The 25,000-nt window shown below is 45.2% G+C and overlaps 1 protein-coding gene across 5 annotated transcripts in view; it reads left to right on the top strand.

Moving 5' to 3' along the window:
* Nucleotides 1-18,366, top strand: part of LOC308302062 (transcription factor COE1) — a gene marked incomplete at both ends in the record, with an annotated part of 115,305 nt that extends 96,939 nt beyond the window's left edge. For 2 of the 5 annotated variants that reach the window (XM_080746242.1, XM_080746243.1), the window contains 5 exons: nt 4,916-4,981; nt 6,582-6,738; nt 9,048-9,227; nt 13,698-13,895; nt 18,335-18,366. In XM_080746242.1, the coding sequence (XP_080602368.1) occupies nt 4,916-4,981; nt 6,582-6,738; nt 9,048-9,227; nt 13,698-13,895; nt 18,335-18,366 (633 nt within the window). Of the gene's footprint in view, nt 1-4,915; nt 4,982-6,581; nt 6,739-9,047; nt 9,228-13,697; nt 13,896-14,786; nt 14,855-18,334 lie in introns of those variants that run through there. The other 3 variants (XM_080746241.1, XM_080746245.1, XM_080746244.1) reach the window with 3 other exon arrangements.
* Nucleotides 18,367-25,000: the final 6,634 nt, after the last annotated feature.

Below are 25,000 nucleotides of genomic sequence, written 5' to 3' on the forward strand. Positions count from 1 at the left end.
CCCCTCGCTAACGAGAGACGGATAGGTAGAGACAGGACGCAGGACCATGAGGGAGAGAGATTAATAGATGGACAAACGATGAGGGGGGGGAGAGAGAGAGAGAGAGAGAGAGAGAGAGAGAGAGAGAGAGAGAGAGAGAGAGAGAGAGAGAGAGAGAGAGAGAGAGAGGCCCCTGCCCTTGCAAGAGAGAGAGAGCTGTGTTTTGATCGTCTTAAGTACAGGTACCAGCTCTTATGCCTTAACTTTAAGGGTTGTCCATACTGTCTCCGACCACCGAGCGTTTCGTCGGAGAGTTTTCCTTCTTTCCGACGTGCAGCTTTCCCAACTCTAATTCGGGGTAATGCTTTTCAGAAGATGCGAGTGACGTCATTTTGTAGTTGAACCGGACCTTTCCGACCAAAGGTTCTATTGAGACTATGAGGTGGGCGGGGTAAAGTGGTGCTAAAATTGGAACGATACAGGGAAGATTTGCATGGTGCCATGCTAATCTTCTCTGTATCGTTCCAATTTTAGCCCAAAGACAGTGCCCCGTTCACCAAAGGGTATTTTGGTATTGCAACTGAAACGGCTTGGAATTAGAGACAGATGGAACATGACATTTCAATATCTGAGTGGTTGTTTAGGCTAAAACCTGTATGAAACTGTATTATGGACCAATATTTAAATAAAAGATATATTTTTAAAAGCATGGTGTGGCCCCTTTAAGACAATCAAAATAGAGCCGTTATAGTACTAGTAAGATGCCTCAGGGCGACATGCAACCTCAAGATTTGCGCCAATTCTTGGCCATCTGGCCAGTGATGTATATCGGACCAGTTGCACCAGACCCCTGCATGATAGTCAACAATTCGATGTCAGAACATGCCCATATATGGGCATTACCAAATATGGGCATTCCCAGAAATGCGCTTATTATTGATGACATTGGGACAGGTATCTCCATATATGGGCATAAAACGGACAAGGACGTAATTAATTTGCAAGTGTGACTCGTGATGACATCAGTGATCTCCATATATGGGCATAAAAGGGACATCAAGCCAGAGTGTGATGTCAGAGCGGCAAACCCATTCTGTTAAGAGTGGTTCCCCTGACATCACAGTGACATCAGAGCACGATGTCAGAGCGACAAACCCATAGAACCACAGACAAACCCATAGAACCACAGACAAACCCATAGAACCACAGACAAACCCATGGAACCACAGACAAACCCATAGAACCACAGACAAACACAGAACCACAGTCCCAGGCGTGACAGACAGAGATATACACAGACAAGCTGTGACCGTTTTCAGAGTAAACTTGCGACCTACAGTCGCAATAAGTTCATATTGTAATTATACAGACTACAGAGGTATAGAGTAGACTCAGAGACAGATATACGGAGAGATAGATGGAGCTATGGAGAGATAGAGAAAGGGAGACAGTAGAGAGAGAAGGGGAGGTATAGAGAGATAAAATTATTGAGAGAGAGGGGGGGTATGGAGAGAGCGAAGGGGAGGTATGCAGAGAGAGAGAAAGGGAAGTATGGAGAGAGAGAGAAAGAGAGAGAGAGAAATGCTGTGAGGAACATCTAGACGGGAGAGGCGCAGGCAATCTTAAAAAGCTGGTAATGAAGTGATTGAACAGAGAGAGAGAGAGAGAGAGGAGGAGAAGGTTTGTCTCATCCACCATTCCGTTCAGCAGGGGAGCCGTCTGTGTCCTAATGCCATACTTCCCTCATTTCACCTCCTGCATCTCCTCCCTCCCTCCATCCAGGGGTGTCACATCAAATTCTGGGCCCTGGGTACGAGGATTCACTGCGGGCCCCCCATGGATGTTCTTCATTTAGACTGGGAACACATTATTATGTGTATTTTTCAATAGGGAACGCATTATTATGTGCTTTAACTATTGAAAAATAGCAGATATACAAGCTCACAGCGCGGCACCGAGTGCAGCGCTGCGAGCTTGTAGATCTGCTATTTTTGAAAAAACGTGAAAATCTTCAATATTTCAAATCTAATCTTTCTAAGGTTTTTTAAAAGAAACTATGTTTCTATGTCAGTGGTGCTCAAACGTTTTCATGTGAAGGACCCCCAAAATTATATGTATTTGGCCACGGACCCCCATCTCAAAATATTTAGTACCAGGGACCCCCCCCCCCATGAGGCAACATTTTAGTTACAAATGTTCGCTTTAAAAATACATAATATTCAAAGATTTGCACACATTTTCATGACTTTTCAAAAATAGCAGACCTACAAGCTTGCAGCGCGGCACCGTGTGCTGTGCTGCGAGCTTGTCAAGACCCCTCTACCTTGGCCCCTCCACCTTGGGCCCTAGTAACTCAGTCCCACTTTTCCTTCCCTTGTGACGCCCCTGCTCCCTCCCTCCCTCCCTCCCTCCCTCCATCCATCCATCCATCCATCTAGCTATCTCGCTATCCCTGGGAGGCATGGGGCGTCGAGGAAAAGCAGAGAGAGGATGAGAGAGAGAGACAGAGAGAGAGAGGGGGTGTAGGGGGTGGAGTGGGGGGGGGGCGGTGCAGAGCGGCGCATACATACTAAGGAACCACTTACCTTCCAGGGCCCTGCGTGTCTCTCAATCACCCCAAGCAGGCCTCCTCCACTCAGCCCGGGGAGCCCGCGCTGCCTCCCCTCCCCTCCAGACAGCGCTGGTAATGGGAGGTTAACACAGAGGCAGAGCTCCCATTATTGAGTGAATTTAGCACCTTGGACAGCGCTCCACAATCTTTATTGCTTCGCTGACCCTCTCGTCATGTCCTGGGCGTGTGTGTGTGTGTGTGTGAGAGCCTTCGCTTTGGAGCGCCTGCGTCGGTCGGTGTGCGAGCGTGTGTGTCACTGTGTGTGTGTGTGTGTGTGTGTGTGTGTGTGTGTGTGTGTGTGTGTGTGTGTGTGTCTGATTGAAAGGCGGCGTGTCGTGGAACAGAGAGCACACATGCTCCAGGGCTTGTTCGCAGCGAGGGATACACTCGGGAGGGGTATAGTGCATAGCGTGTGTGATGTGTGCACAGAGCGCACAGAATGCGTGTGTGTGTGTGTGTGTGTGTGTGTGTGTGTGTGTGTGTGTGTGTGTGTGTGTGTGTAAGAGAGCGGGTGCACGAGAAGGAGAAAGAGAGAAGAGGGAGGGGAGGGGAGGGGAGGGGGCTGCAATTTTCTGGTTGTCGCGCCTCCAGCACATATCCTGGCCCCGGCACATTAACTTTTAAAAAGGGTTTGGTTGGGTTATTGGTGTCTACAACGCGTGCGCACACACACACACACACACGCACGCACGCACGCACACACACGCACACACACGCACGCACTCAAACCCGTAACAACGCCCAAGTCACACACACTCATACACTCAAGGAGATTGGAGGGAATAGAGATGCAGCGAGAGAACGGCCGAGAGGGGAGGTTAAGAGAGAGGAAATGAGTAGCCGAGAGAGAGAGAGAGAGAGAGAGAGAGAGAGAGAGAGAGAGAGAGAGAGAGTGGGGTGGGTGGGGGACACACAGATAGATAAATGTTTGATGTGGGAATTTCCACTCGGCGGTCGGGTGCTCTTCCCCACCCACACCTGGACAAATGATGCTGGGCATTTGTCACACAAAGTACACGGAGGTGTTAGGGAGGCAGATGATGACAGGGGGGGTTAATACAGGCCAGGACACGGAGCTTCTCTCTCTCTGAGTCACACACACGTGAAGCCACGTATAGCGGCGCGGCGGCCCGGGCGAGGCGTTGAGTTAAAGGAGATGGATGCCTGACAGAGTGTACAGTACATCAGTAGGTCCATGCAGGGCTGCTGACAGGAGGAGGAGATGTAGTAGATCGCCGCTGTCGGGTGGATACACCTCGTATGTCCCAAACCGATCCTTTTGTATTCATAATTTTTCGCGGAGGAAGATTGTTTTCCAAAAAAGTCTACAGAATGTGTTAAAATTATGTTTTTATGTGCCCACCAGTTTATTAAACGTATGCCTGGTTGTCAGGTGGGTGGTGACCCAGCTGAAGTTAACCACACCCACAGTGTTGGGTGTATGGTAAAAGGGGAGGGGGTGATTTTATGATGTCATTAAATCTGTGTTTTTAGATTTTTCGATTTTTCGATCTGGTTTTCAGTTTTCAGGAAGAAACTAAAAATACACAGGGAATGCAAATTTGAACATTATAACAAAACTGTCAGATTAAGCACAAACTTACAAGTGATCAACATCATTACTAGAGTAATGTTAACTCCATAGACACATAACAAAACAGAAAAAGTACAAAACTATGGCACCACCTCTTTAAAAATCAATTAAAGAGGTGTTGTGTGCTTGTAGATCGTAAATTTTCACTAGTTTTGCGCGATGGTCTTGTGTGACGAGGCGGGGATATGAAGGGGAAAAAAATCACATTTGCACATGCAAACTTGGAGATACGAGGTTTCTGCCCGACAGTGACGAGTAGATGGTTGACTGATAGAGAGATACAGGCTCATGTTTTATTCACAGCTATGGCATCCCTCCCTTTCTCTCCTCTCTTTCTCTCCTCTCTCTCTCTTTCTCTCTCTCTCTCTCTCTCTCTCTCTATCTCTCTCTCTCTCTTTCTCTCCTCTCTCTCTCTCTCCTCTCTCTCTCCCTGCTCTCCCGAATGACCGCCTGGCTCGCGACCAAGTGCCGGGACAAGCCCCATTTCTCTTCCTCTCTCCTTTTTCCTCTCTATTTGCTCCTTTCTCCCCTCTCTCTCTCTCTCACACACACACACACACACACACACACACACACACACACACACACACACACACACTCTCTCTCTCTACTTTTTTGCATTCATGGCACAATGCAAGAGCCCAGATGTAATAAAGGTGACTGAACTCCTTGTGGCGTGTGGTGCTCAGTGATCTCATCCCCCCCACCCCCCCCACTGTGTTTGATCGCAGGAGGTGATATTAAAGAGAGCGGCAGACCTGGTGGAAGCCTTGTACGGCATGCCGCACAACAACCAGGTAGGTCACACACACGCACACACGCACGCACGCACGCAGGCACACACACACACACACACTCACACACACATACACACACACACGCACACACACAAATAGACAAGTGAAAAAAAAACATTTGTGTCCTGCCTCAGAGAAAAAGCGTTCAATGTTTGTGGTTTGGACATTGGCAGCATCAAAGGCAGTGTTTCGGCACCCTGCTGAGTCTTTAGAACAGACTGACAAGCACACACACACACACGCGCACACACACACACAGACACACACACACACACACACACACACACACACACACACACACACACACACACACACATGCACACACACAGACACGCGCGCGAGCGTGCGCGCACACACGTGGGAATGTGTAAGAGCTTTTATCATCTTTAATGCCAAAACAGAGGGGGAGGAGAAGTGGAATAAAACTAAAAACTGGATATAAAGAGAGGGGAGGAGATCAGGACAGGACAGAGGGATGTACGCTTAAGGGCTTTGCACACAGGCAGGCCCGTTGCGTTTTTTTCCCTTTGCTGCATGATTTATTTTAAACGCATTGGATTTGGTGTGCAATGTAGTGTGGAATCCTCACTGCGGATCCAAAAAGGAGTCCTAAAAGTTTTTACCGCATGCGAAAAGACGCACGAATCGAACTGGTTTAATAGATCGGGAAAAAAACGCACTTTCGCAGCTACTTGCCGCACGGTGTGCATGAGGTCATAGAGAATCATTGGTTTCATCTGTTTTTTCCGTGCGAAAAATCACGCCTGTCTGCAAAGCCCTTTACTCTGCTTGAGATGTACTGTAGGCCTACTCTGCTGGAGGTGTACTCCTAGGCGTGTACATTCACTCTGCTCACAGACATTCCACCTCGGAGGAACGTCTGGTATTCCTTCTGAACCGTGTGATCCAGTCTAGGCCTAAACCAGAAAAAAGACAAAAAAAAAGAGAAAAGCTGGTTCCAGTTTTTCGGTTTGTTTTGGTCCCCATGTTTGTTTCCCAGATCCCCATTTAAATGCTCGAGCAGTGTAGTTTTGACAGTCGCTACGAGTTTGACTAAAAGATGGATATACCACAAAACTATTCAAAAATAAGCAAAACTGCACTGCATCAGGGGTTTTATTGAGTAGGCCCTATGATGCCCTTGTTTGGGGTTAAAATTGGTTCCACTTTAGTAGTTCTCATCAAAGTGTAGTCCCCAATGCAACATGACGTACTGTTGACCGAATCAGTAATAAGTCATAAGCAGTTATAATAATACGTTATTTCCGCTCCCAACCGGATCAGAAACCTGAAAATGGTAAGTGATCCCAGGCTAGCTATAGGGATGCTTCTCTCTGCGAGGGTGTACCTTAAATTTTCTTAGGGGTTTACACTCACAGCATCGACAGCACACATTTGACTGCTCAGCACATCTTAATGCACACTACTTCATTTTCTGCTTGATGCAGTGTTAACAAAATCAGGGATTCTATTCTATTGTGTGATGTTATTGTCCTGTTCTTTTAGATTTCTTTATTGTTCCGTCCATTTCTGTTCCGATCCGTTCCATTCTCTCAGATCGTGTCTTTCTTGACCCGCTGTTTTTTTCTCTCCATGTCAGGAGATGATTCTGAAGAGGGCGGCGGACATCGCCGAGGCTCTGTACACGACGGTGCCTCGCGGACACAACCAGCTGACCGGCCTGGGCAGTGGCTCTGTGCATGGCATGATGTCCGTGAACTCCTTCCAGTCAGAGGTCGGACAAACAGCCAACCAGGGTGAGCAAACTCAACAGGGAACGCTACGACCACAAGACACACTATAGATAGAGGGTATACGTGTGACATCACCATCATAACCAGAAGTTAAGCGGGAACGCCTACTGAGTGGCAAAAACTACTTTCTGGCCTTGACAGCCCATACATCCAAACAGTCCTATCTGATTGCATTAAACCAGTGTTTCTCAAAGTGGATTCCAGGGACTCTGTGGGTTCCTTTAGGAGGGTCTAAATTGACCCTTACATGTCTATAATTCTGACAGTTTACAAATGGAACCGAATGAACCCGTTATGGTTCATTCGGTTCCATTTGTACACTGTCAGAGTTAAGGAGAGACCTTGAAATTTGAAAGTTTGAGAAAGACTGCATTAAACAACTTTAAACTCACTTTGCCACTCGATTTGCCACTCACTTTTTGCATGCGCATACCCTCTATAAACACACACACACACACACATTGTCTGAGTCTGTTTACATCGGCGTGCGACTTGTCGTTGGGAGAGGGAAGCGAGAGAGAGAGAGGTAGATAACAGACCAGCGAAACGGAAAGAGAGAAGTGTGTGGTTTTCACGCGGGACAGTCGGAGAGGGAGAGAAGGACTTGAAGGAGTGATTTAAGATACGGAAAAGGAGGACAGGAGGAAGGAGGGGTGGCAGAGAAGGATGGAGGCCGTTGGAGGGGGTGAGAAGAAGAGGAGAGAGTGAAGAGTGGAGAATAAAAGAGAGGAGTGCAGCTTGTAGAAATACGAGCGGGTCCTGGGGGGGTGTATATTAGACCGGGGTCGGCCCTCCCGTCTGACAGAGAGAGATGTGGGTGCAGTCGGCGGTGATTCATCACCTGCATCAGGGGGAAGGAGAGGAGAGGAGAGTGGATGGACCAGCCTCCGGGATACGTCTCAATACCTCCAACCAGGGGCGTCACAAGGGGGGGGAGTGGAACTGAGTTACCAGGGCCCAAGGTGGAGGGGCCTTAATTATTTTATAGTTTAGCTATTGAAAAATAGCAGATATATAAGCTCACAGCTTGCGCGAGTGCCGCGCTGCGAGCTAGTAGATCTGCTATTTTTGAAAAGTCGTGAAAATGTGTGCAAATCTTTGAATATATGTGTTTTTTAAGTAAACATTTGTACTCAAATTTTGCCTCTGGGGATCCCTGGAACTAAATATTTTGAGATGGGGGTCCGTGGCCAAATACATATCATTTTGGGAGTCCTTCTCATGAAAAGGTTTGAGAACCACTGACATAGAAACATAGGTTTTTCAAAAAACCTTTAGAAGACATTTATAGATTCGGGTCAAAAATATTCAAAGACTTGCACAAATGTTCACAATTTTTCAATAGTTAAAGCACAAAATAATTCAGAATAATGCGTTCCCAGTTCATTGGGGGCCCACCGGGGAATCATTGTACCCAGGGCCCAGAATTTGGTGCGACACCCCTGAGCCTCCGGGATACGTCTCAATACTTCCAAACGGCCTCCTCCCCCCCTCCTCTCCCTCCCTCCCCTTCCCGCTCTCTTTGTTTGAAAGTACGTCGATGCGTTCGTGTTGAAGGAACACGAGAGCAGCCGGGTCGTCCCATGCTTCCACTCCGTGTTTAAAGCTCATTGATGAGGAGGACAGGGGGTACGCTGATGCCTAATTGTAGAAGAGGAGGTCTTGTTGTAGTGAAACATGTCCCTCCTTAGGTGCTTAGAGCAGGAATTCCTGATGTGTTCAATTCCAGCTGTTTTTTCTTTTTTTTCCTTCTTCTTCTGGTGTCAGCGTTTGGGGGCCAGAGAGATGTATATTTATAGTCTTCCTCCCATCTCTTCCTCTCTCTCTCTGTTCTGCCGCCCACTCCGAGGAGCAGGGGAGAGAAAAGGTCCCTGTCGGAAACACCCGGCCGTGTTCCTTATAAATTGCAGGAAAGCTGGCAGAGTCCTTTTAGTGTTAATTGCCTTATCAATATATCTCATTTTGGACGAGAGCCAGCGAGGTTAAAGGACTCTTGTTTCAGCCGTTTGATTGCGGGCCGTTTCCTCCCCGCACTTATATCATTCCCCTCTACCTTCTGTCTATGTCTTCCTCATTCCCTCGTTACCCCGTCAAAAGAGCTTTCGAAGGGGGAAAATGGGGCTCATATTGACATTTCCGTTAGCCGGTGGAACAGAAGAGGAATTTGCAGTATTGCATGCAGGCATCGCCGTTTATTTCTTTTTCTTGTCATTTTCTATACCCCTTAACACCTATTTACTCTTTCTCTCTGTGTCTGTCTGCCGTTCTCTCTCTCTCCCTCTCTCCCTCTCTCCCTCTTTCCCTGTCCTTAGGTTTCAGTAGGAGTACGAGCAGCGTGTCTCCTCATGGCTATGTCCCAAGCTCCACCCCCCAGCAGGGCACTTATAGCTCTGTCTCCACTAGCATGAATGGCTACGCTAACTCTGGCATGGCAACCCTGGGCAATTCGCCCAACTTCCTCAACGGATCCGCAGGCAACTCGCCCTATGCTAGTGAGTAAAACACACTACTACACCCCATAGACCTGGGTTCCCCGATAGGCGGCCCGCGGGCCATTTGCGGTCCGCGGGGGGGGGGCTACTGTCTGGCCCCCACCAACCCCAGTAATAATGGTGGTATAAGAGCAGCAACAACACTAGTATGTCGTCGTTGTCGGGTGGAAACCTTGTATCTCCAATGTTCTTTCGCAAAGTAAAGCCCTGCTTCATCATACAAGGCCGTCGCACAAAAGTAGTGAAAACAGCAGATCTACAAGCACACAACGCCTCGCGGTGCGAGGCGTTGTGTGCTTGTAGATCGGCCGTTTTCACTAGTTTTAATCATTTTTAAAATGATAAATGCAAAACAAACGGTTTTGGACATACAAGATTTTCACCCGACAACGACGATATCTGAACTGTCGCTGCTGGAGTAGCGGGAACGCCACCGTCGCCCCCTGCGATGCTGTGGCCCTCGGCTTGGTATACCCTAGACATAATTCGGCCCTTGGGGAAAACTAATCGGGGAACCCTGCCATAGACGCTGTTAGAACCCGAGGGGGGAAAATACGCTAGCAGCAACATCTTGTCCATATCGGACGGTCCGCATGCATATCCTCTTCCTGCCTCGCCCTTTTCTGCTTGGATAAAAGGACTGTAAGGGGGGGAAATCAAGGAAGGAAATAAAGACGGGAGTAAGTGAATGTTTTCAAACAGAAGAAGAGAGCGATGTTAAAAGGGCTGAGACAAAGGGAACGGGAGGTGCAAACCAGGATTGATGGACGGAGAGGACGTCGTCAGAGTTCAGCTGGCTCATCTGTTTCTTTAAGAACCGAGTCGAACGCAAATCCCCCCTTTATTGGTCTGGAGAGCAGATCACCTAGAGCCCTCCACCCCACACACACACGCGCGCACATACGCACACACACGCACACACACGCATACACACGCACGCACACACACACACACACACACACACACACACACACACACACACACACACACACACACACACACACACACACACACACACACACACACACACACGCACACACACACACACACACGCACACACCCCCTCTACATTAAAGACCCTTGATTAAATCAATAAACTAATTGCTAGAGAAGCAATTCCATTTCGGCTCTTTGATTCCTGGGTGTTAACAAGTATTTTAACAGGCTCATCGGCCCCACGCAGACACTTTCAATCAATGGCCCCTCTCGGCCCAGCCTTTGTAGGTCCAATTTTCATTAATTGATTAGTTAGACCCCCCTTCATAAATGGATTATGACTTTATTGCGAGGATTTGTCGGGGAGAGCCATAAAAGCTAAGCGTCGGATAATAACAACAATAAAGGCAGAAGCAGATATCAGAGGGCAGGTGAAATACGGCCCGGCTGATTGTAAAATCACTGAGGGGTAAAATGCTCTTAGCGTATTAGTGGACAAAAGACCAAGCCCAGGGAGACGGGATGATGTCAGAGAGAGAGAGCGTCCATCGGGTTGTCCAGATCACTGCTTCCCAAACACTGGGTCGGGACCCATTTGCAACCTATAAAAGACAATCTTTTATAGCAGGGACGTTTTCAGGCCAGGGACCCCTTATCTGAGAGAGATGAAGCAGGGACCCCCACTACATATTGTAAAAAAATGTGTTATGTTCATAGATTTCTTAGACAGCTTAGACTTCTTTGACAGCACTGTCATCATGTTGGAAAAATATGTATTTTCAGACTTTTAACCACTTGAACCGTCAAATACGTAGTCTGCTCTTCGTTTCCCTCTAAAAACCTCTTTGCCAAAAAATAGCCGATCTACAAGCTTACAATCTGCTATTTTTTGGCTAATGTTCCATTCAGAATAGGGATGCTAGGGTTCAAATGGTTAATGTAAAAAACATGATCATATCACACAAAGATTTGGCGGCCCCCCTGTGGTAACTCTGAGGACCCCCTAGGGGTCCAGGACCCCCTGTTGAAGACCCCTGTTTTATAGGTTGATTTTCTACATTTTGTTTTCATCACAAAAAAGCATTTTTTTCCAAGAAATGCTATGATTTTTCTAAGTAATGTCAAATGTCATGACTAAATAAAAGAAAGGTCCAGGGGCCAGTTGCACCACCAGAACGTAAGTTCTGCCCTAAGTTAGGGAGTAAAGTCCTTACTAGAGGCTTAGTAACTACTAGTTAGTTTGTAACTAAGTGAGTTACTAACAGGTGTTGCACCACGACTTCTTAAGGCATAACGTAACTAGTAATGCGTAAACTGTTCCTAAAGAAATGTATAGTCGCATAAAATGACGTCATAGCTCCCGAATCCAATGAAAACGAACTGTTTCTAGTAAGGAAATAAAGCTTGTATCGTCTTTTGTCAACAGAGACCTCCGTCTCTCCACTGGCATGTACACAATCACTGATATGCGTGCACAGGGCGAGCGCATCCCTGCGCACTGCCCTGCAAATGGATTGTATCACAAATTATATTGGCCTCATACATTTTCCCCCGTTGTGAAGTAACGCAGGGCAACGCATACATAGGGGAAGAGAGCGCGGCAGCGCACCGTTCAATTCGCTGTTGTGCTGTATATGCAGTGGTTGAAAAGTACTCAAATTAATTAAAAAAGTATCAATCCTGCAATATAGAAATACTCTATTAATAGCAGACACATCCTGAGCTTGTAGATCGGCTATTTTCAAATGGCCGAAATGCAGGGCTTAATGTATGTTTTAAACAGATGGGTCGTTTCATTGTTGCATTAATTAAATAGCCGATATAATGCTGTCAGCTGCCACGTTAGTAGTGAAGTTGCTCTACTCCCATAGAGATAGGTTACTTAGTAAAGACTTAGTGCTGCCCAAGGGGTGGTGTAAATATTTAGTTGTTACTTAGAGATACGTAAGAACTAATTTGTGTGGTGCAACACCTGACATTTTAGTAATGCGTAAGTCTTGACTTAGAAGCCATTTACGTTACAACTAGGCTACGTTATAACTTAGTAACAGCTGGTGCAACCCCGCCCAGGTGCATACCACATATATTGTAGGCTCTAATGCCTGACAGTGTGTTGCGAGTTTGAGTCCTGTTCCCGACAACCTTTGCCGCGTGTCTCTCCCCGTCTCTCTCACCCTCTTCCCTGTCAGTCTTCACATGGCCTATCAAAAAAGGCAAAAAAAAAAGAAAAAAAAAAAGAAAAAAAAGAAGAACTAGTGAAAACAGCAGATCTACTACTAGATCTGCTGTTTTCACTAGTTGGGGTCCCGGGCAAACGTCTCATTTCTCTTTTTGGTTCACAGGCTAAACAGTTTGGGAACCACTGGTCCAGATAACCTCCCACTCGCGTTTGGATGTCCTCGTGTCACACGACACACATTTGCAAATTTGCAGCAGATATCAAATATGCTAATTCTATGGGAATGGCGATGTATCTACATGCATACATAAAGTATCTTTCACAGGCGTATTTTCATTTTGAGATTTTTGTCATATTTCAGTTGAAGTGGATGTTTTAAAGTGACCATACCTGTGGTCTACCATGTTTAGACCATATGACCATAATAGCCAATAATATAACCATAATAGTCTGTTGAACATTTGAAGTATGGTGTGTGACAATTTTCTTGAGATAATCTAATGTGGTGAATTTAATGTAGCTTTTATCATTTACGTTTAAAGTTTTTTTTTCATGCATTTTTAAGCATTATGTTAATTTGTAACAATTAGGGTGATATGGATACACGTTGCCTTGGAAACAAGCTGCAGGGGCAGCACCTGGCTGGCTTTGACCAGAGAGATATTAATTACTTTGCATGATGAGTCATCTACATTTCACTGAAACAAAAGAAAATGCTTTTTTGTTTGCCGTTTTGCACCTACCTTTTGAAAAATATACTATCATATCATCTCTATGGAATTTTAAATTAACTTGAATTAAAGTATATCGCCACTGTCAGGCAGAAACCTCGTATCACCAAGTTTCAAATTTGTATGTTTTCTTTCCGTAAATCAAAGCCCTGCATCATACAAAAGTGTCGCACAAAAGTAGTGAAAACAGCCGATCTAAGAGCACACAACGCCTCGCGACGCGAGGCGTTGTGTGCTTGTAGATCGGCTGTTTTCACTACTAAATCGTTTTAAAAGTAATAACAAAAAAGGGAAGGTTTTGGACATGCAAGGTTTCCACCCTGACAACGACGATAGATAAATGTCCCAAATGATCTTCAAACCAGCTGAACTGAGTCCAAACAACGTCTTGTCCCTTCTGTCCTCCACTGACCAGTCCCGTTCTGTTCCTCCCGTCTACCCCTCCTCTGCCCTCGACCCTCTCTCTAACGGCCTCTCCTACGTCCGTCTACATCTCTCCCCTCCTCCTCCCCTCCTCCCATCCCTTACCATCATCCTCTCCTTCTATACCTCTCCTTATACTTCGTCTTTCCTCCCTCAACCCCCCACGTCTCCTCCTCCTTCTCTGTCTCCTCTCCCCTCCAGTTGTCCCGTCCAGTCCCACCATGGCGTCCTCCACCAGCCTGCCCTCCAACTGCAGCAGCTCCTCCGGCATCTTCTCCTTCTCCCCCGCCAACATGGTGTCGGCCGCCGTCAAGCAGAAGAGCGCCTTCGCGCCCGTCGTCCGGCCCCAGAACTCCCCCCCGCCCACGTGCACCAGCGGCAACGGCAACGGCCTGCAAGGTGAGCCATGCCAGTGTACGTACAGTACAGTAGATTTTTGCAAATCTTGGAATATATATTATTAAAGCGAACATTTGCAACTCAAATATTTGCTTCTGGGGGGGTCCCTGGAACAACATATTTTGAGATGGGGGTCTGTGGCCAAATACATAATACAATTTTGAGGGTCCTTGACATGAAAAAGTTTGAGAACCACTGATTTTGAAGACGAATTTAGAAGAACGTTTATAGAATCGGGTCAAAATATTCAAATACTTGCACAAATTGTCAAGATTTTTCAAAGATTGCAGATCTACAAGCTCGCAGCACGGCACTCGGTGCCGCACTGTGAGCTTGTATACCTGCTATTTTTTTTTGCATAAAATAATGGTTAAAGTAGGTTTTGTTTGGGCCATTTCGCTCGATAATGAATTACAAACATCTGGAGCTTCTGTTTCCAACGTGTGGAAGGAAACGGTTGCTCTCTCGGAGGCTCGACGCCAAAATGTATCAGCATGTTTTTTCGCTCGTTGTTTCTTGCTTGTGGCTGTATATAAAAGAAAGAAAGGTGATTTTATTTTTTATGCTTATTCTTGGAGTGCCGCATTCCTCCGCCCTCCTTGGGAATAAATGTATACAAAGAAGAAAGATTGTCCGTAGTAAAGAAATGTGAAGTTGCAGTTTTTAAACTATAGCGTCTGTTGCACTTCTACACCCCCACACACACACACAGAAAAACACTGATCTTGCTCCTCCCACCCCCACCCCTTATGATAACAAATCCTCTGACTTTCTCTCCCTTTCCTTCCTCCCTCTCTCTCTCCCTCCTACCTCCTCTTCTCTCCTTCTTCTCCCACCTCTCCTCTCTCTCCTCCGTCCCCTTGTCTTTCCATTCCTCTTCTCCTTCTGTAGATCAGTCTTTCGTGGACTCTAGCAAGTACTCGTCCGCCAGCTCCCTGCAGGGCCTGGCATTCTCCTGAAGTATGTTCCCTTTCTTTCTTTCTTTCTTTCTTTCTTTCTTTCTTTCTTTCTTTCTTTATTTCTTTCTTTCTTTCTCTACTGTTTGCCTGTCTCTTCTCTCACATCCTTCCATTCATGACTAGGGATGGGACGATAAGCAATATTATCGTTTATCGTGATAAAAACGATAATCGTATCGTGGAGATTTTATTTATCGTGATATCGTCCTCCGTCATGCACTGGGATCAATTCACCTTGTATTTGCCGAGCTGCGTATCCGGTACCACTTAAACCCTCTATAATTGGTAAAAGGTACTTATAATATACGTACTCGATAGTTTTCTTTTCACGTTCTATCAAATGTCTTCACCAAAAAATAGCCGATCTACACGCGCTTGAGCTTGTAGATCTGCTATTTTTTGGCAAATGTTCCGCCCCAGGATAATGGACTTTGGATCGTGATAATATCGTAAATCGCGAATTTCTTTTGTCACAATAATCGTGATATGACATTTTCATATCGTCCCATCCATAATTCACGACGCTCCCATCGTTGCGTGTAGATCAATCGAGGTCCGTCTCTCTTCTTCTCTTCTTCTCCTCTCCGTGTTTTTATTTGTCACTCTTTGACCCGTCAGCATGAGAGCACGCCGTACCACATGTGTTTCATTTCCTGTTTTCACTTCCTACTTCCTGCCCGCGCACGCCAGCAGCAGTAGTCTGGTGGGGAGGGAGGGAGGGGGGAGGGGGGAGGTGGGGAGGGGGTGACTGAGGGTCACTGTGTTCTCCTCTCTGTTAGTCAGGGCAGGATGTTGTCTGCTGTTCAGATCCTGAGAGAGAGAGAGAGAGAGAGAGAGAGAGAGAGAGAGAGAGAGAGGGAGAGAGAGGTAGAGGGAGAGATGATGATGGATGAGAATCTTTATCTGAGACCCAAGCTAAGCACTTCCTCACTTCCTCTGCCCGCGTTGATGAGCGTTGACCACAGTGACCTGTAGGCCATTGACCACTATGCACTGATCATACTGACACACACACACGCACACGCACGCACGCACGCACACGCACACACACACACACACACACACACACACACACACACACACACACACACACACACACACACACACACACGCACAAACACACACACATATAGATACTCGTGCACATACACACAAACATGCACACGCACATGCTCACACGTGCACTGATACATACACACACACACACACACTCACACGCGCACACACACCTAGATCTTTAATCCCAACAAGAGACACTTAGGAAATAGCCAGGGAATTAGTGGATTGGAGGGGGGGGGGGGGGGAGGGAAGGGGAATCAATAGGGAGCCAATATGTTATATGAAAAATTCTTCCCCCCGCGATGGCCCCTGTGTGAAGCGGAAGGCTGGGGGAGGGGGATTAGGGCTGGGGGAGCAGGAGAGGAGGGGAGCGTTGACATGTAGGAGGTGTGCAGGGGTGAGAACATGGACAGCTCTATCTCTGCCCCACGACGTCATCAAAGGGGGCATGAGCCCCTGCCCTTTTATCCGTCTGTAAAAAAAGACTGTGCCCTCTCCAGACCATGATTGCTAGTAGTGAAAATAGCCGACCTCCAAGCTCACAGCGCGACGCGTTGTGAACTTGGAGGTCTGCTATTTTCAGTATTTTCACCCAAAGGCCCTTTTAGATACCTCAGCCCCTGCCTCTCTAACATTCTCTGCATGTCCCTGGTCAGGATCCATTTTTGATTCGCGGACACCCTTTTGTGGGCCGTGAGTAAATATCCCCCTTTTCACATATATACCGGTACGGTGTGCACTGAGGTCTCGAGTGTCCCCAAACACTGCAACATTAGTTAACATTATGGATGAGTTGGATATAATAATTTAAAATACAAAATAAGGTAACGTTATCCCGATTCCATTCCAGCTGTGTTTGCAGATCCGCACCCTCACTGCCCTCACTGCTCATATACCGTACTGTTTAAATAAAGAAATGAAAACCAAAAGAATAATGAATCAAATAAGAAATAAATAGATAAAATAAATAGATAATTAAATAAATACAGCGGTGGCAGCAGTGGACCAGGTTCCACTGAATGAAAATGACATGAAAAATGTTATCCTGGCTAACTTGTCCCAAGTTCCCAAATCCCAATGCACAACTGCACCAAGTGTCACCTCTCTTGGACAAACAGGGCACAGGGCTCAGGCTATGGAGCCCCCTATGGACCAATCTTTCTGTCACTTTTTCATCTATTCTTGTTTCTTTTTGCCCATATTCTGCACAATTTCTTTTTTTGCCGTCGAACAGAAAATGTACTATTTTTGTTATTTAACAAAGAAATCAAGGTATCACCATGAGTCTTGGTAGTAGATATGTTTACTATCATTTATTTGGTCTCCCTGAAAATGTTTGAGTTGACTTATCACTGTACCGTGATGTTATAGCAAGGCCTATTTGAAACTGATTGCCTTATCATTTCATAAACCTTTGACCAATCTTAATTTTTCTCAAACTGCATTCATGCACATCCGATGGACATGCACTGCAAATTAATGTCATGGACTTTATATGAAGAAGATTTTTGAAGGTTATCTTTTTTTATTCTAAATGGCAGAGAAATCGTATACTGTAGATGGACCTTATGGGCCATATGCGGTGGCATGGCTGAGCTTTGCCTTTGAGTGTTTATTGCAGAGTCCCCTATGGGCTAATTGTGCCATATTCTGTTGGCCAAGTTACGTTTGGTGTGCCGACATGGACAAAAGGTTACAACTGTATGGACAAGTTATTGTACAAAATAAAGGGAGAACCATAATAAAATAGGAATTCTAGAAGATACAATACATTTTCCTTCTTTGCAGTGGAACCCTTGATATAAAAAGAAAACCCCCACTGTGACACATAACTCAATACAATTCAGTGCTATACAAACGGGTCTCACGGGTTCAGCCACGGCCAGGTTTGGTGCGTTGCCATCGGAGCATTGAGCCATCCTCATCGTCTCTCTCTCATCTCATCGTGTTCCTCTCATGTCCTGAATTATGTGTCACAATGACAGGCGAGTTACTCAACGAGCCGATACAGTAAAACTTGCTTATTGCACGAAGAAGAAGAAGACCAACGCCGCTTGTCTTGTGGCTGCCAAAGCGAGCGGCGCGCTACAAAAAAATTAAATGTTTTTGATTCACGGCCTTGGATTTGGGAATTAGAAATAACGAGAGCGAGAGAGGAACATGACGAAGAGAGAAAGGAGAGTGAGAGCGAGAGGGGGGGGGGGGGGGGGGGGGGGGGCTTGTCTTTGTTCACCAGATGCTAGAACACATTTCTGTTATGTGACTGTTTTGATGACAGATGAAACCCAGCAATCACATGACTGACCTCTCTCTCTCTCTCTCTCTCTCTCTCTCTCTCTCTCTCTCTCTCTCTCTCTCTCTCTCTCTCTCTGTCTCTCTCTTTTATGGTTCCCCCTCCCCCTCTTTTCCCACCACTAGCAGTGATTCCCGGGATGATCGTTCCACCCATGTAGAAGATCTGGGAAAAGTTGGAGATTTTTTGGGAATGTTGAAAGAGAAGAAAGAAAGAAAGAAAGGAAGAAAGAAGGAGCGAACGAATGAAGGAATGAACGAGGGAGGGAGGGAAGGAGAGAGAGAGAGAGAGAGAAAGGTTACCGAGTCATGCAAGTCTCTCTTTACGCTCCGGACCTAAACCTAAACCTAAACCTAAACCTAAACCGAAGGAAGTGAAACTACGACACAGAAGTGCGTTTAACTCAGGCCTTTCTATTGGGATCTCATCGGACTGGGAGTTGCAGGAAAAGAGGAAAACAGGACAATAGGAACCTTTGTGATGTTATATTTCCTTCTTGGTTGAATTAGTATAGCTTCTCTGACACCGTATTTGGATGAGTGACTGTTCGTGTGCGTGTGCGACTGTGCGTGTGCGTGTGTGTGTGTGTGTGTGTGTGTGTGTGTGTGTGTGTGCACATGTGTGTGTGTGTGTGTGTGTGTGTGTGTGGAGATTGATAGTTTGCCCACAGCGTGACACTGACCTCATAAAGAGAGCATTTATTTATCTTTGTTTATGTTTGTAATGTTTGGGTTTGATTACTGGAGGGCCCCACGCCATCTCGCACAAACCGTAACTCACACAAACAATGAAGTGAAGTGTCGGTTTTGGCCATGAAGTTTACATAAGCTCTGTCACAATGGAAGAGAGGCTTAGTTTAGCTCGCTCCGCTTTACCAAAACCACACGCGTGCACACACGCGCGGTCGCGCGCACGCACGCACACACACACACACACACACAGACACACACACACACACACACACACACACACACACACACACACACACACAGACACAGACACACACACACACACACACACACACACACACACACACACACACACACACACACACACACACACACACACACACACACACATACGCATACACACACATACACTTCTTGTGTCAACGACGGCATGACAAGAAATACAACCGAAAAATGATGAAAATCAACACAGGATGTTGCTGCTAATTATTTACATAAATCCAAATGAAGGGCAAATCAAAATTGTGCTATGCCATTTCAACATCAAAAACATGCAGAATTACTTTTTTCTTTCTCCTTTGTTTGGTTTTTGCTCGTTTGATTAAAAAACTGTGAGGATTGAGCTGTTTGCAATATGTTTTTCTTTTTCCCAGCTTGCCATGTGAACAAGAAATGGATAATAAGACTATTAGCCAAATTGGACATTTTGTATAATATTTTAGTGAAGAAGACTTGAATAGCCAGAGGGTGTGTCTGGGTGTGTGTGTGTGTGTGTGTGTGTGTGTGTGTGTGTGTGTGTGTGTGTGTGTGTGTGCGTGTGCGTGTGCGTGTGCGTGTGTGTGTGTGTGTGTGCGTGTGCGTGTGCGCGTGTGTGTGTGGTGTGTGTGCACGTGTGTGTCCAGCCAGCACTGTACTGAAGGAGACTAGCGAATATCAAATTAACAGACAAAAGAACAAAAAAAAAGCGTGATATATGTGATATATTTTTGTATATATATAAAAACAAATGTTGGAATTTTTTGATTTGACTTATTTCCTTCCTCTTTTTTTGCCATAGTTTTAGTTTGAAATGTAAACAAAAAAAATGTCTTAAGGCAGCTTCCCAGTGCAGAAGATAGATTTACTGCGTGTTGTCAACAACATCTCACCTTGCTACACGAGAAACACAGATTTGGATACAAAAAAAGGGGATTTCTGTAAAATATCCTATAAATATTGTATTTAACCCTCATATTTGTACATTGCCTCTCACCTTTATTTGGTTGTGTTGTGTAAGTTTGAAAACAGTACGTGAACACACGGTGTCAAGTGTTCCGACTCATCACCCACTAATTGTCTCTCACTATTTAAATGTGACTTTTATATCACTTTGGTTGTTTCGTTTGGTTTTGTACGTATACTTAGATCGTTTCGCAACGTGTTAACGCCATGCCTTCGTTTGTTAATTCAAAAACATGCCATTGTCTATTTTTGTATAATTTGTAAGTTAATAAAAGTTTTCTGTTTCTTTTTTTTTTTCTTTTTCTTTTTTTGGTTTTCCTTTTGAAAATGTCTATTGTATGGCAAAAAGGTAGCATCTTATTCAGAGTATTTGGTTGAAGTAGAGTTTTTTAAGAATATATACACACATTAATATATACTGTAAATCTATATCTCTTTTTGTTTGGACTCTTTCAGATTGATGCTGTTGTTGAGCTGATAATATGCATGGGCTCTATTCTCCTCTTGAGTGAACCGTTCTCCCTTTTTTTGCGTTGTGTGTTGAAACCGAGAGAACCGAGCAATGGCTCTGTTTCTCTTTCTTTGTCTCTTTCTCTTCTTCTTTCTTTCTCTCTCGTTCTTTCTTTCATTCTTTCTTTCGTTCGTTCGTTCCTCTTGTCCTTTTATTTTTTTCCTCCCTTGTGTTATTTATGCCTGCTTGCATAATGTATCTATATAGTCCTTTTCTTTTCCTTTGGTTCTTTTTTATTTTCTGTCACTGTAATCTCTACCAGCAGTCTAGATGCCTTAACAATGCAAACCCATTCTTCATCCAATCACGTGTACAGTTTTTTCTACCCTCTACACCGCAATTGTCTGTCACCACAGAGGAATTCATGGGAACTTGGGGACACAAAGCACAAACCCGGTCTGTTTCGGCGGTGAAGCCGCAGTTAAGACTAGAATACGGAAAGCCATAATTCAACGATCACATACACCCTGATGTACCACGGTACCACGCCACTGGCGCAACAAACCCAGAAGGAAAAAGGACAGTCGGCGCTCAGCGGCATGTCACAGCTGCGCACGTGGTTGCACTGCTGACCGTGCACAACCGTACCCATAACGCTTTGATCTTTGTTGTTCCTTGTTTGCTTTTTTTTCTCCTTTCTTTTCTGTTCTCAGCCGTCCATCGAGGTCACCACAGTGTAGTTCCTTTTTGAGATTAATGAAATCGTTCTGGGGATTTTCTTCTCCCCCCACCTCCCACCCCCTTTTTTTTTTACAGCATGTCGGTAGTTTTTTCTTGCACAATTGAACTGTAATCGATAGTTTTTAATCACACCCATGTGACAGCTACACATGAAGCCCCGCAGAGCTGTTTTAATTCTAGTAGGCTGCAGAGGGACACACACCGTTAGAAGCCACATGTTTACTGTGTGGAGTCAAGGTTCTCCACATATCTGACATATAACGCCCATGCCCTCCTCAGCTTCATTACATACCCTAGAACAGGGGTCTTCGACAGGGGGTTCCGGGACCCTTAGGGGGTCCTCAGAGTTACTACAGGGGGTCCTCCAAATCTTTGAGTGATAGAAAGGTTTTTTTTCTACTTTTTTATTTTAACCACTTGAACCCTAGTGTGAATATTCTGAGAACTTTAGCCAAAAATAGCAGATCTACAAGCTCACAACGCCTGGCGCTGCAAGGCGTCGTGAGCTTGTGAGCTAGACCGGCTTGTGAGCTAGATCGGCTATTTCCGGCAAAGAGCTTTGGTGTTGAGGGGAAAAACAGCAGACTAAGTACAGAGTGAAAGGTCAAGTTTTTTAAGTGTTGACGGTTCAAGTGGTTAAATATCTGAAAACACAAATCGACATCCAATCCAAAATGCACTGATGATCGCACTGTCAAACGATTAAACTATATGGAATCTATAAAAAAGGTTGTGGGGGGTCCCTGCTTCATCTCTCTCTCAACTAAGGGGACCTTGGCCTGAAAACATTGAAGACCCCTGCCCTAGAACAGAATAAGAATAAGTGAGAGGAAAGGAGCTTCTCCCGCGGGCCCCTCTAGCCATCCTTTGTGTCGGCTGCGTGTCTCCAAGCTGTTGCTGGACAGAGATGCAGGCTTTTCTCTCTCTGCGATTCCCCCCTCTAGGCTGGTTTTGTTAAGTGGTTAGAAAGGAGCATTTTAACGGAGGCGCCTGCTGACAGACGAGTGTTTTTAGGCACTTGTGTGTGCTTGGTCTCCAGGCCCGGCTGGGAGGGGCCTGGGCGCCGTATCTGTTTCAAATGAACTACAGAGGTTCTGTTGTCACACAATGACTTCTTTGTAAAAGCTGAGTTCCATCTTGATCATGGATGTGTGTGTTGATGGGTGACACAGATTTTGTATTTAGGAAAAAAACCAACAACAACAACAACAACCAGGGACGTGCTGGGCCCCTGATTCAGCCTGGGAAAAAGAGTTGGAGAGGCCCTCATTGCGCGCTATAGAGAGAGAGATCTCTCTCTACAGCGCTGCTGCTACTCAAAGATTTGCCATTTCAGATCATGACAAGTGACAAGCCAGTGGGCCAATTACATGATTTATATTTCGTCATTGTCAGGTGGAAACCTTGTATGTCCAAAACCGTTTGTTTTGTATTTATCATTTTAAAAATGTTTTAAACTAGCCAATCTACAAGCACACAACGCCTCGCACCGCGAGGCGTTGTGTGCTTGTAGATCTGCTGTTTTCACTACTTTTGTGCAACGGCCTTGTATGATGAAGCAGGGCTTTGCTTTGTGAAAAAATGTATACATTTGAAACTTAGAGATACAAGGTTTCTGCCCGACAGTGACGATTTACTTTGTTGGCCGCCCAGCCCCCAAAATGGAACGAAGGCCGATATTTTATTTGTAATTTTTTTCCTAATGGCCGGCCTGGACCGGCCGGGAATAAACCGGCCGTTCGGGAGTTGTCCCGCTTTTCCCAATGGCCAGCACGTCCCTGGCTGAGTTCCATCTTGATCATGGATGTGTGGGTTGATGGGTGACACGGATTTTGTATTTAGGAAAAAAAAAACAACAACAACAACAACAACAAAAAAGATGCAAACCAAATACCTGGTGTCTATTTTTTCCCCCTCTGTTTTGTCTTTGACTGCAAATACACTGAACAGCTCTATGATATAGAGGGACGTACGAAAGGAGAAGAAGAAAAAAAAAAGATTCTACTGTATAGATTGTTATCGTTTTTGATGAAAATCGAGCTGTAAGATAACTTTTGGACTCTCACAATGTTGAATTAAAGTTACCTCTTGTCTGTGACTCGGGCCAATTGTCGTTTGTGATGATGATGATGATGATGCGTGCCATTCAGCACGGCTGTAGTCTGTTAAGTCAACAATGTGTTTGATTCAGCTCAGAGAAGGAAAACTGAACAAATCTGACAAGACAGTTTACTGCAACTAACAAAGAACTCAAATTAATTCCACAGGTTGGAAGCACAGGCCTGTCTCTTATACCAGTGGTTCTCAAAGTGGATTCCAGGCAGGGACTCTGTGGGTTCCTTTATGGGGTCCATATTGACCCATACAAGTCTGTAACTCTGACACGGGTCCATTTGGTTCCATTTGTTTGCTGTCAGAGTTAAGGGGAAAACTTGAAATCTGAATGTTTGAGATATAGGGATGGGAAGATACGCAATATCATAATTGGTAAAAGGTACTTATGAAATACGTCCTTGATACAGTATTTTTTTCACTCTCTATCAAGTGTCTTTGCTGCGACGCATTGTGAGCTTGTAGATCTGCTATTGTTTGGCATATGTTCCGCCCCAGGATAATGAATTTTGATTATCGTGATAATATCGTAAATTGTGATTTCTTTTTTCACAATAATCGTGATATGACATTTTCATATCGTCCCATCCCTAGTTTGAGAAACACTGTCTTATACCCTTGACTCTCTCTCTTTCTCTCTCTCTCTCTCTCTCTCTCTCTCTCTCTCTCTCTCTCTCTCTCTCTCTCTCTCCCCATCTAATGAATCTAATTCAGTAATGCATTAGCCATGGCATGGTGGACATGGTTAGCCTGACAAGATTCCTCCTAAACATATTAGTTAATGATGATTCCCAGGTTATTAATTGCGGACGCGCCAGCCCACCCAGTAATTGAGTCACCATTTGCATATACCCGGTCATCAGCAGAAAATTAATTCCTTGTTTTATTTTTTGCATATCTAATTTGAGGAGTCTGCGATTGGATTATAGCCCGGTAGAAAATAAAGGAGAAAAAAATATCGCAGGGGTTTCTGCTGACCTCCAAATGTTCCAGGGTCTCAGAGAGAAAAAAACGGAGGCTGTTGTAACGCTGAGGAGAGGGCTGGAGATGACCTGGAAGCAGTGGTGTAAAGTAACTAAGTACATTTACTTAAGTACTGTACTTAAGTATAATTTTGAGGCATTTATACTTTACTTGAGTGTTTCCAATTTCCAATACTTTTGCTTCTACTCTAATACATCTCGGATACAAATATTGTATAAATATTTTACTCCACTACGTTTATTTGAAAACTTTAGTTACTAGTTACTTTGCAGGTATAAATTATTGCGACCGAAGGTCGCATATACTCTGAAGAACCGTGTCGCTTGAGTGACCTTCCTTCCGTATCCTCTGTGATGTCAGTGTGATGTCAACGAGTTGTGACATCACTTCCTGTACAGGGTGGCTACACGAAATGTGGATAACACTATATATGGAGATAGTCCAGTCCATCATGTCATATGGGACTACCGTCATAGAAAGTAGCCATTGTTAGGCCGGAGTCAATGGCTGTCTGTCTGACTGTCTGTACAGGAAGTGATGTCACATGACATACTTTTTATATATATATGTAAATATGGGGGCGTCTGTGTTAAGAA

This window comes from Nannobrachium achirus (assembly GCF_963921795.1).
Source record: "Nannobrachium achirus genome assembly, chromosome: 17".
NCBI classification, from domain to species: domain Eukaryota; kingdom Metazoa; phylum Chordata; class Actinopteri; order Myctophiformes; family Myctophidae; genus Nannobrachium; species Nannobrachium achirus.